Below are 13,348 nucleotides of genomic sequence, written 5' to 3' on the forward strand. Positions count from 1 at the left end.
ATTTTGACCACCATAACAGGAATAACAATGGTGACGTACACATTTAAAATTTGTGATGGAAATCGTTCCACCGCTGGATGAAGGCCACCCCCTAGCCATGGTCATTGTTTGTTTATACTTCACCGTACCGGTCAGTGTGGGTTGGTGATGGGGGGCATAGACCGGTTCACATATTACTTGCCAATGATATTAGCCATGGCAGGGATTCGAATTTAGGCTGTCAGGTTCAGAGTCGCGCGCTAACCGTTGCACCACCACTCCGCCCATTAACGTCTATATGTGAGCTTAGCTTTGATAAATATGTCAACACAATTTCTTGCAAAGGAAAAATCAAATGCTTTTGGAAGAGCATTCCAATTTAGTTAATGCTACGATACTGTCCACAACCGTATAAATGCCCTGGGATGGCCACTCTGCAATGAGAGTCACAGAATGTGTTGCTCATCTAACGCCTCTGCAATATCTGAATATTGAGACACACGGAAAAAAAAACTAGACTCCCGAATAATAACTGGCTTTCCATGGGGAATCGACATGGCCGAGTGGTAGCACGTTTGCCCCTTTGTTGCAGATCTTCCGAGGTTTGAACCCCGGGAGGCACACGGCTTGCGATTTCACTTCGCAGTGGGTGTGAAAGGGCTCGCAGCATTATTCGAAAAAGAGTAGGCCATATACGTACGCAAGAATCTTGGTTCGATCGGATCTGTTGGTGAGCGAGCACATATTTATGACCCGGCAACAGTGCAAACCGATGGGCGCGCGCTCTACCGCATCATTTAAATGTTGTGGATTGCTATCCCAACACGCTGGTCGTGTGCTGAAATGATCAGCACTTGGGCTCTGCGGCTCCAGATTAGCACGGTTGGCTATGTACGGTGTGAAAGAGGTTCGACGTGCAGTTAAAAAGTCACCAGCAAACTGCTCAATTGGGAAAACACGTGGCAACATTACCACCTAAATTTCAGAATTAGCAAGACCCTCCTGAAAAAAAGTATCTTAAGACTCAGGTGAGGCTTTTCCGGGTGAAATAATGTTGGAAAAATGAGTTTTTCTCCTCTATAAAGCAGTGTTTGAGAGGAAATACACAAATTGCACATTGTATAAACTCAGCTAACCCTGAATGAAAGCAAATAAAACGTACCCAATATTGTGATGAGTTATGGGCGAGGCAGGCACGGCCCATGTCCAAGATACCAGCTGTGAAAGCCCCCATTATAACGCACGCTGTCAAAAACTCAACTCGTGCACTTTTCGCGAGGATTACGTTAAAACGAATTTGAAGGTCTTAATTTACATAATCGCTTTGAAGAAACGCAAAGATATAATTTCACAGGACAACCCCCCCCCCACTCCCCACACAGTACCGCGTGACCATGTTAGTCAAGTGTGGCATTTGCACTTTCCCACGCGAGGGGCTGAGAGTCGATTACGATGAATACGTTGAAATGCTTTGCCACCGTTCAGCTGTGTTTCAGTTATTCAATTGTCACCGCGGGCATGTGTCTAGTGGCCCCAAAAACCCCACAAAAACCAACAGCGCTGCGGATAGAATAATTACAGGACGATCATGCCGTGTTTGGATTTGAAATCTTTCACAATATAGACGGTTGGGGGGGTGGGGGCGGGCGGGCGGGAGGGGAGGGGCGGTTAGTTTATTTGGTCACGTTCGATATCCCACGGTACAACGAAAATAACAGGAGGGCTTCGGGTGCCACTAATTTGGCTTTTTTATGATAAATGCTCTCAGTAATGTATGAATATTTCAATAAAGGTCCATCAACCCTGCACAAAAAGGGAATAACAAATGTCAATGTCAAAAGTCAAATTCAAAGGCAGGCACCAAGCTCCCTTTTTTTTTGCTCTACTCTCTCCAAAATGAACTATTATCCAGCGGCACTGACACAGACACACAACAAACAAAAAACCTAACACAGGGCTTGCAGCTGCTTGCCCTTCCGAGGGGATTCGCGCATCCGTTATGATGACACGATTACCAGACATGCCGAGCTCGTCAACGGCTGATAAAACCAAATTCTCCCACAGTTTGCAGAGTCACAACTTGGCCGAACAATGAGACAGCCGTGGCAACCGAATGGCCTAACCCCCCCCCTTCTCTTGGATTCGACTCGAAGGCCACATACTATTCTGAGGTCAACATGAACGCTGTACGTGCAGTAGTGGAGCTCGTGTGCACGGCTGTTTGTGTTTACAACCCTGTGGGGGGGGGGGGGGGGGCAGCGGCCTGCACGCTGCTCCACGGACCTGGCCATCCGAGTTCGACTCCCCGCTCGTGGCCAACACCAGTGACGAGTATCTGAACCGGTCCTGGGCCTGCCCCAGATCGACTCGGCCTCAAATTGGTACCTGGTTGCGGTGTGTAAACATTTGCCACTGGGGAGACAAAGGCGGCCGGGCGTGGTGTTGGCCACCCACCCCTTCGTGTGCTGCGTCGGCCTTCATAGGTGCTCGCAAGCAGCACTTGCCCCAATAGCCTGTTCAGGCTATACGGGGGACATTTGTCTTGATGTTACGGTGTCTCCCTCATAACAGGGCACATTTCTCATCTTTAGCTTCATGGCAATATACCGCGATAGAAAATAACACTTTCACTCTTTGTGCGTAGTGACATTATTGGAAAGGTTTGCTAATTGTCAGCGAAACTGTGACAAAATCGGAAAAGCACGCGGAGGGGTGAACGCATGCTTGCTTGGAATATTTTTTAAAAAAGGACAAGAAGAGACATGTGAAATTGGATGGACGAACATCACGATCGCTATTATGACTGCGTTTCACACGTAATTTGGTAGAGCATGCCGGTGCAAGGGAGGTGACGGGGAGAAAAGAAGTGCAGACGGGCGAGCGGAGAGAAGATGGATATAAATGGAGCCAAGGCATATGTTGGGGACGAACGTATGCATGTTGAACTTCTTTTGCACCGTAAGTAGCCAACCGTGCTCACTGGAGTTGCGGGGGAAGGACAAACTAAACACAAAAAGCGGTTATAAAGAAATTAGTTTTAAATCTAGATGACCGAAAAGTGCATAGCTCCAGCGGCTTCCTAATATCGGAAGGAAGAGCGTTCCAGACGGCCGCAGAAGCGCATCTGAAAGCGGGCGTTGCGGTGACCGGCTTTGTTCGATGGTTAGCCAAAAGCCGCTGCAAGGATAGATGAACTGCAGCCACCTGGCCCTGTCAGCGTGGAAGGGCCTTAATCATCTAGCAGTGGCCTGAAAGTGGCTCATGATCAACACTTTAAGCATGGTCACAATTTAGATTTATAAAAGCATCTAAAACACGTGCGGTCACAGCACATATCCGACACGCCAGGGGACAATTATCGCGATGTAATTCGATGAATTGTCACCATTCATAGTGATCTGGATTTGATTGAGGAATTTAATGGGTTTTTTTGTATTGTGGTGAATGAAGAGGCTTCGAGGTGCACCAGAGGTCAAGTGAACCCGTTACATACAATGTATACGAATAAACTGCGTTCCAAAGGACAAATCCATATTTCTACAAAAGGCAATTTTATATAATATATATCAAAGTGTGTATTGAGGTTCTATTGATCAACATCACTACAGGGAAAGTTTGCAAATAGTAACTGATTAAAGGCTCTGAGCAGCCTATAAATATTTAGATAATTATTAGAGTGTGGCTTGCCAACACTGAATGAGCTACTCGTATGAATGTTGAGGTTGATTGCCACAATGTTGATAATTAGAGAAACTAAATTGAAAAAAAATATATATAGAAAGCTTAACCAACCCCAGGTGGCTACATGTACTCGGATATCCTTTGCAACAGAGATCGCACACAGCAACAGATCTGATCAAGTTAAAATACAACATTCAAACTGTTAAGAAAAGTATGTGGGCCTGGGCAGGATACGTCGTGGCTACAAGGGATGACGGTCAATGAAAATGGAGCGGCATCCAAGTAATGGTACGCATCCGAGGGGTCGTCCACCAGGGAGATGGAGTGACAAAATCAGCTCATGTGGGCAGGTGCTCGGTGAAGTGTTACATCGCAGGATCATGAGAGATGGCGGCGGCTTAAGGAGGCCTTCATCCAGCAGTGGATCAATCGTGCCTGATTCTGACGATGACGATGATGGAAGGAAACACGTAAATTGTGATAGAGTACTGGAAAATGTGTCGTGGGATTGGCGATGGCATGACACAAGATCTCAACATTACACAGCCGTGATGAGGAGAACCGTCAAAGGAGCTTATGCCCACACATTTAGACGAGACCCGCGGGCACAAGGCTTTTAAGTTACGGAGCAAAGGTCACTGCTTAAGGAGCAGCCTTGCAACAGTTCCACAGGGTAGTACGGTGTCAACCATATAAGCAAGAGCTAATTAGACACTGAGCGCCAAGAACAAAGTTGAAAACCTGCAGATTTTCTCGACAGGCCCTCGTGATGAGCATTATAACGGCACCATAAAGTGGAGCTGTAAGTTGTGAGTTCTAAGGTTAAGAGCGGAAATATGTGACATGAATTGCCTGTCATAACAACAAAAGACATCTGACGGTTTAGCTCGGCTTTTTAAGTTAGTCATTAATTTCTACCGAACCCAAAAAAATGTCTCCGCATCATTTCGAACAACAAATAGTAAGGAAACTTCATTCCAGTGTTTACAAATCAATACTTGTATGCATAAAGATGGTAGTGTAAATACTTTTCTGCCAGACTTCATCTTGAATAAGGCCATGAAGATTTTCCTAAATGTTAAACTTAGTCTTTTCCACCCAAAGGTGACTCTTGCAAAAGAGGCAATTTCACGGTCTCAATAGGGTTATATAGTCTCGTTGATACATAAAGGATACTGTGGTATAACTAATAATCATAAGACCAACAAGTGACCAGAGTTTCAATGTTTCCATATTAGTGTAGCCCCACACATTTTTACTTCATGGCAATAATCCTAATTTAAGAGACGGCCCCAGTTTTTCCCAGTTTTGGGCCGGCAGGGATTCTGCCCTAATATTTTTGTGCGCTCCCCTCTACTAAATCCTTTCCCATGAGTGGGCAAGTCCCTGGGCAGGTTGTAAAGTTGGCTCAGCAGGAAACGAGCGATAGAGCTCAGGCGAGCCTCTGACAACGCATCACAGCAGAGTAAACACTCGGACGCTAATGGATTTTCGGATCAGGCATCATCGTCAAGGAACATAAACCATTACATGAACACCAGTAATCCTCGCACCGGCTTTGGGCTGTCCAATGAACAAAGACGGCCACTGCATCGCGCGCTTGCAGATGCGCTTCTGCGGCCGTCTGGAACGCTCTTCCTTCCGTTATTAGGAAGCCACTATGCACTTTTAAATCTAGATTGAAAACTCATTTCTTTAGAAGTGCTTTTTGTGTTCAGTTTGTTGTCCTCTCGCACCTCCGATTAGCATGGTTGGCTACCAACGGCGCGAAAGAAGTTCAACATACATACATAACCGCAGGGTTGTGTGATGGTTCACCTGCAAATCCTGAGACTATGAAGGCCAATCAGACTTAGCTGAGTGATTTGTACACGTTCGTAATATTCAAGACAAATAGTTGAAATGCAACCAAAAGGCTTTGGTGTTCTCCAAGACAGTGGGAACGCAACATCTTTTAACCCCTTTGTTTTTTTTAGGGCAAATTCTTATTTTTTCACTTCCTCTTGTTCCACCCTGGTAGTGGCTACACACCGCACATGAAAGAAGCACGCGACCCGGTGTGTTACTGAGCCCACTGCCAACAATTATTTGCAAACAATGTGCAAAGCGCGTGACTGCACAAAGTCGAATGTTAACATGTAGTTCAAAAACTCACCCACACACACACACTGCGTCGGCCGGCAGAACCAGCCTGTGCTTACGCCACCTCCCCCATTTCAGCCTCACCCACCTACTCCTCCAGAAAACCCTTTAACCTCCCTGCAAACCACCCCCTCCACTCCTACCCAACGATTTATTTATTTTCCTGCCAACTACCCTAAACCCATCCATCCCATCCTCCCGATCCATCACGCCACTACTTTCTTTTCCTCCCGCAATTAAAATCCCCCTGCTTCCTGCATCCATGCCACAAACCCTTAACTCCCTCGAGCCACATAGCACACTTACAAGGATCCCTGGCGATGAAGTGCGGGCCGAGGGCGGGATGCGGCAACGTGGGGTTTGGTGTCCCCAGTAATTTGTTTTTGGCCATCTTGGTGTTGGCCTTGGCAAACTCCAGCCGCAGCGTCTGAGGGATGTCCGGGTCAAAACGAATCCCCTGTCAGGGGAACAAGTAAACCGCACCGCGAGCGTGAGTATTCAGACATCGTGACGCTGGGATTAATGTGCAGACAAGATGAAACAAAATTACATGAATCTGGATAATAGCAACGGCCTGTATTTACCTAGCAGAGCCTCAACGAGCCTAAAGACTACTTTTTCCCGAAAGATTCCACGTTGGCTGTTTGGATTGAGTGCTTGTGGGACAAAGTCAGTTTCAGTTGGTTTATTTTGGTATGACCCTGTGAGCCATTCGGCTCTTGAATCAGGTGCAACCACAACAAACAAAAAAAAACACGAACAAGAAAACATCTTAAAGTGACTATGTGACTGTGCAAACAGAAAATCCATGAAAAAAACAGCAAAATATTCCTGAAAAAAGCACCGTACACCAACGCTGTGTGCAAAAAATCCCAGTGGGATGCAAGTCAAACAACAACAACAACCACAAGAAAACTTAGATTAAGGCCATCAGTCTAACTCTGTACTACAACAAATCAAACATGTCCAAACCAAAAAAACTTTTCGAAATCACCAAAAAATAAAGCCATAATTGCAACGTAACAGTGATCACAGGGACTGTGACCGAATTTTCACAATAAACTACATAAATAACATGTAACACCAAATCCTAGAGCCATAGCTGGCTACATGAGTTACTCCACAACAACAGAAGCATCAGTCGGAGTATCAAATTTTTCAATGCACCTTTAAGATCAGCACGCCAAATCAAAATACAGATAATACTGTGCAGCGTCATCCGGTGCGAAAACATTTTATTTTATTTTACGCCAATGAATTGCAGTGGCAGCTAGGGGTGTACAACTCTTCTAGAGCAGTCTTGAGAGAAGATCTCATTGGTAGCAATTCAAGTTGCAGTTTATTGGCAAAAGCATTCCAGACCCTGGGGGCATCAATAGCAAAGGCCCTTCCTCCAGTTTTTGTACGGCAATAGGGAATGTGAAGCTGATAAATGAGCGAAGACCTGAGGTCAAATTTGTTCTTTGAAACAGAAAGGAGATCCAGCAGGTAGTCTGCGGATTTTTTTGTAAGTACATCGTGAATAAATAAGATCTGGTGCACAAGCCGTCGAACATTAAGAGATGTTAAGTTTGACCCAATGTAGAGATGACAGTGGTGAGTCCTTTATGGGCAGTTCAATGTAAATCTTAAGGACGAGTGATAGATGGAATCAAGCTTCTTCAGTACAGTACTTGGGGCTGATTTATACACGATGTCACAGTAGTCAAGTAGAGGCAGTATGGTAGCTTTTATCAATTCCAAACGGAACATTGGGGGGAAGCAGTGCTTGTGTCGATACAGAAAACCAATTTTAATTTTTTGTCTTTTTACCAATATAATCAATGTGATCTTCAAAATTCAGTTTTGAATCCAGGACGACCCCAAGATACTTATAGATCTTGACTTGGTCTATTTGATAATTATTTAAGGAATGTAATTGGGGAAAAATAACTTCCTGCTTTAGTCCTGGTGAAAAGCATAGCACCTTGGTTTGGAGGTATTCAGGACTAATTTAAGAGCAACTAGCTGATGTTGTAGTTTGTTGAAATCACCCTGTAGCTTAGCAATCACGTCATCCGGGGAGCGGCCAGCAGTAATCAGTATCGTGTAATTTGCAAAAAGATTTACCCAGGAATGATCCAGGTCAGTGCCCAAGTCATTGACATAAAGAGAGAACAAAAGAGACTGCCGAGGATGGAACCCTGTGGAACCCCTTTTGTTATCTTAACACTGTTTGACCTCCAACCATCTGTGAATACAGTTTGGGTGCGAGAAAAGAGGTAATTTTGTAACCATTTTACTGCGTTTTCGGAAAAACCGAGGCAACTTAGTTTACTAAGCAGGGTCTTGTGGTCTACTGTATCAAAAGCTTTGGACAGGTCTAGAAAAAGACAGGCATAGTACTGCTTATTATCAAGGCTACTATAAATGTGATTCAGAGAGTCTAATGCAGCAGATATGGTGCTGTATTTTTTTCGGAACCCAGATTGTTTTAGATGTAGTAGATTGTTGGTGGACAGGAAACTGCTAATTTGGTAGGTCAATAATTTTTCAAAAATTTTCATCAACGGGGACAAAATTGAGATAGGTCTGTAGTTATTTGGATCATCTTTAGGGCCCCCTTTGTGAAGTGGACGGACATAGGAATGTTTCCATTCTAGAGGAACTGATGCTTCTTTGATGGACAGGTTGAAACTATGGACAATAGGTTTGTATATTAGGTGACCAACAGTTAGTAGAGCAAAGACGGGAATACTATCTGCTCCGGTAGAGGAGGACCCTTTGAGGTAGGACAGTTGTTTCAGAACGTTACTTTCGTGTATTGGCTGGAAACTACATTTGTTTAATGTTTGGACAGGGGTGTACCCCCTCACAAATACGAGAGGGGAACGTTCAAAGCTCAGCACAGATAGAGTCAAGAATCCACTGCTGTGCTGCCGTCTCCTGGCCACGTTGCACTTCATGCCCAGAGGCTGTGTCGAGCTCAGTCTGCGTGTCAAATGATGGGGAGGAGCAGCAGCGCGCGTGGGGAATGCGACACCAACGGAGGGTTTCGCTGGTGTGCCCGACACCGTTCAGGGTTGGGGAATTTCAATGAATTTTTTTCCACCTCGTGCTGGCATTTACACCCAAATAAGGCATCGGTAGCAGATGGCGAGGCTGTTTACGTGGACGCAAAGCAGCCGGGTAATTCCAAATAAGAGCACAACTTTCCCTGCACATACATCTACTAAACACAAAAAATACAATATATATTAAGAGAATGACAATCAATACATTTTCTGAACAGGATATTAAGTGTGCCCACAGATTCGCATTGTTTTCCAACATACGAAGTATTCTCTAATGCCCATGTATCCCAGGCATTTGCTTGTAGTGTTTTCATGCGTATAAAAATTGGATTTCAAAAGATGGTCTTGTTTTCTCTAATTTTATTGTAAACGGCACTTTTTTACTTTATTTATTGCAACTGTAAAACTGTTAATTTCTTACATGACGTTCAGTTTCAATTGTTAACGTACACACATGACACTTAAGAAGTACATTATTCCTGGGTTTTTTTACGTTCTGTATCAAGACTCAATGCTATAGTCATCGCTATATTTCCTTCAAACGTAAAGGTCTACTCGATGAATTTGTGAGTCATCAGAAAGGCTTGAGCCATGTTTTCTCCGTACTGACTTACAGGGCTAGCAAACCACACATGCTGATGTTCACTGTTTCCACATTTACAAGTTATATTGCCAGAACGAATTCCCTCCATCCAAAGTGTTTTCATATCATTGTTGTATTATTTATTTTATCGATTAATCTACAAAGTTGACAAAGACTATTTGTGCGCTTCGCAAAGAAAAGTCAAACTCTGAAGAAATGTAAAAAAATATTCCACCTGTTAGAAACAATTTCTGATGGCACAATGAGGACAATGAGGACAATGATATTGTGGATAAAAAAAACTTTCACAATTAAGCTTTCGATCTATTTTTTCTCAAAGATTGCCCTTGAAAAACACAATGTCTAAATGTGCTCTTACCTGGTGTTAAATAATAATTACATCAACACATGAATTAATTGAATGAGTTTAAAAACAATCATGTAATCGTGTACAGTATTTAAAAATAGCTGAGATGCTTGATGATCATTATCTCTTGACTAGCCATTGAATCTTTTGGTTCGGCATCGAACAAAGACGCTCACTGCATCGTACGCTTTCAGATGCACTTCTGCGGCCGTCTGGAACGCTCTTCCCTCCGATATTAGGAAGCCACTGCGGCTATCTACTTTTAAATCTATATTGAAAACGAATTTCTTTAGCACTGCTTTTGTGTTTAGTGTGTTGTCCCCCACACCTCCGATTAGCATGGTTGGCTACGTACGGTGCAAAAGCTCAACATATTATTAAGAGGTACCTCAATTTTTATTTTCTTTCACAGCTCAACTTCGGAACTTTCGTCACAACCCTCATGTAACCCAACTCGATTAAAGAGGTCCATCATCTCTCACCCACTATCCTCCGTCCAGTTGCCGTTTAACGCCGACCACATTGTGTTATATGTCTCGGCTTCTTCTTAGCAACTACAATATAAAAAAGAAAAATGCGTATATATTTGTGCAGTCTACAATATCATACAATCGTTCGTGTGGTTGAGACAGTGCACGGCACTGTTCTTGTGACCTTGCAATAACACATATACAGTATCAACAGTGCTACACGCCGTGGCTTGCAGTGTGTGCCATTGCAAAGAATTTATAAAAGAGTAAATCTCTTCAAAAGTCAATTAGCTGAAGGTAGCCGGGTGGCTCAGGGATCAGATCAGTGAGCCAGCACCACTGACTGAGATCCTGGGTTGGAATACGGACAGACACCCTTGATCAAAGTGAGGTGTCTGTCATGAGTCGATAGTTTCATCCCAATCACCAATAGGCAGCATAAAAAAAAAGACCCGAACCAAACACATTTAAAAATCACTTAGTATGGCGTATTCCAACATCTTAGACTTAAAAAAAAATTAGGTTTAATTGACACGTGACGAACTGTCATCGCCAAGAAATAAAATGTGTGTCCCTGGTGTGGATAACGAGGTGTGACCAAGGGACTTCAGAATAAAAAAAATTGCGATTTCATACAGGATGGTGCACTGTTAGCTGCAGAGTTCTGACGTTAATTTATTCATTTTATGACAATATGCAAATCGCAGGATTGAAATACAGTTGCAATAAAAGCTAATTCATGTTTTTTTCAAGGCAATTGATAGCTTATACGAACACGATACATTACTTGTCATGACGGGTCAATGTATTTGAGCAATCGCAAGTTAATTGTACAATTACACAACCAGCAAAGAAGCGTATTTATATATTTAGTTACCAGAAATTTCCCAAGAGGCCAGCAGACAGTAAAGCCCTTGGAAGGAGCCACAGTGAGGGAAAAAAGTATTTGATCCCCTGCTGATTTTGTACGTTTGCCCACTGACAAAGAAATGATCAGTCTATAATTTTAATGGTAGGTTTATTTGAACAGTGAGAGACAGAATAACAACAGGAAAATCCAGAAAAACGCATGTCAAAAATTTTATAAATTGATTTGCATTTTAATGAGGGAAATAAGTATTTGACCCCTCTGCAAAACATGACTTAGTACTTGGTGGCAAAACCCTTGTTGGCAATCACAGAGGTCAGACGTTTCTCGTAGTTGGCCACCAGGTTTGCACACATCTCAGGAGGGATTTTGTCCCACTCCTCTTTGCAGATCTTCTCCAAGTCATTAAGGTTTCGAGGCTGACGTTTGCCAACTCTAACCTTCAGCTCCCTCCACAGATTTTCTATGGGATTAAGGTCTGGAGACTGGCTAGGCCACTCCAGGACCTTAATGTGCTTCTTCTTGAGCCACTCCTTTGTTGCCTTGGCCGTGTGTTTTGGGTCATTGTCATGCTGGAATACCCATCCGCGACCCATTTTCAATGCCCTGGCTGAGGGAAGGAGGTTCTCACCCAAGATATGACGGTACATGGCCCCGTCCATCGTCCCTTTGATGCGGTGAAGTTGTCCTGTCCCCTTAGCAGAAAAACACCCCCAAAGCATAATGTTTCCACCACCATGTTTGACGGTGGGGATGGTGTTCCTGGGGTCATAGGCAGCATTCCTCCTCCTCCAAACACAGCGAGATGAGTTGATGCCAAAGAGCTCCATTTTGGTCTCATCTGACCACAACACTTTCACCTATTTGTCCTCTGAATCATTCAGATGTTCATTGGCAAACTTCAAAGCAGGGGGACCTTGCGGGCGCTGCAGGATTTCAGTCCTTCACGGCATAGTGTGTTACCAATTGTTTTCTTGGTGACTATGGTCCCAGCTGCCTTGAGATCATTGACAAGATCCTCCCGTGTAGTTCTGGGCTAATTCCTCACCATTCTCATGATCATTGCAACTCCACGAGGTGAGATATTGCATGGAGCCCCAGGCCGAGGGAGATTGACAGTTCTTTTGTTTTACTTCCATTTGCGAATAATCGCACCAACTGTTGTCACCTTCTCACCAAGCTGATTGGCAATGGTCTTGTAGCCCATTCCGGCCTTGTGTAGGTCTACAATCTTGTCCCTGACATCCTTGGAGAGCTCTTTGGTCTTGGCCATGGTGGAGAGTTTGGAATCTGATTGATTGATTGCTTCTGTGGACATGTGTCTTTTATACAGGTAACGAGCTGAGATTAGGAGCACTCCCTTTAAGAGTGTGCTCCTAATCTCAGCTCGTTACCTGTATAAAAGACACCTGGGAGCCAGAAATCTTTCTGATTGAGAGGGGGTCAAATACTTATTTCCCTCATTAAATGATCAAAAAAATCAATTTATAACATTTTTGACATGCGTTTTTCTGGATTTCTTGTTATTATTCTGTCTCTCACTGTTCAAATAAACCTACCATTAAAATTAAAGACTGATCATTTCCTTGTCAGTGGGCAAACATACAAAATCAGCAGGGGATCAAATAATCTTTTCCCTCACTGTATTTGGGGACGCTGCTTTTGTGCAGGGACACAAAGTTACCATGCACCTGAGCACTGCACTCGATGGGTCTCCAAGAGTTCACAGCTTTTCAATCGATCTTTTTCCTGGCTGAATTCAAGCTTAAAGCGTAGAGGTTCTGTTGATTCGGCGCAGAGGCACAGGAGGGTTATCCCACTGAGCCACTAAACCACAATAAAACTCAGGTAATAATGTTCTGTTAGAGGAAGTATTTCAGTTTATAAATTACTTTTGAAATGCCTACATTAATGAACCCAGTCACCTTCAGAGTGGCCTTGGGTTCTTTTGGTGTCAGAGGTTTGATTTTCCAGGCTGTCACAGAGGCCCTTAAAATAATTGTGCAACAACTGTCCCCGTCTGCTTGCCACTTGGGACTCTGTGATTGGAGGCTGGTTTTAAAACATCTCGCGGCAGGTTGGTGACCTATTCAGGGGATGATTGATCACCTAGCTCCTTGCACACACGATGTCATTTTTTCACAGATTTCAGTAAATGATACCTCATGCATGGAAGTAACGAAATGTATGAACTACATGTTTTTT

At 43.7% G+C, this 13,348-nt stretch overlaps 1 protein-coding gene across 5 annotated transcripts in view; it reads right to left on the bottom strand.

The window, feature by feature from the left end:
• LOC116956130 (RNA-binding protein, mRNA-processing factor 2a-like) overlaps positions 1–13,348 on the bottom strand; it is an 82,871-nt gene that overhangs the window by 15,293 nt on the left and 54,230 nt on the right. For all 5 annotated transcript variants that reach the window (XM_032977667.2, XM_032977625.2, XM_032977831.2 and 2 more), the window contains one exon: positions 6,109–6,259. In XM_032977667.2, coding sequence (XP_032833558.1) covers positions 6,109–6,259 — 151 coding nt within the window. The remainder of the gene's footprint in view (positions 1–6,108; positions 6,260–13,348) is intronic.

Source organism: Petromyzon marinus, chromosome 1 (genome assembly GCF_048934315.1).
Source record: "Petromyzon marinus isolate PM22_M1 ecotype Great Lakes invasive population chromosome 1, UKy_Petmar_22M1.pri1.0, whole genome shotgun sequence".
Classification (NCBI taxonomy): Eukaryota; Metazoa; Chordata; class Hyperoartia; order Petromyzontiformes; family Petromyzontidae; genus Petromyzon; species Petromyzon marinus.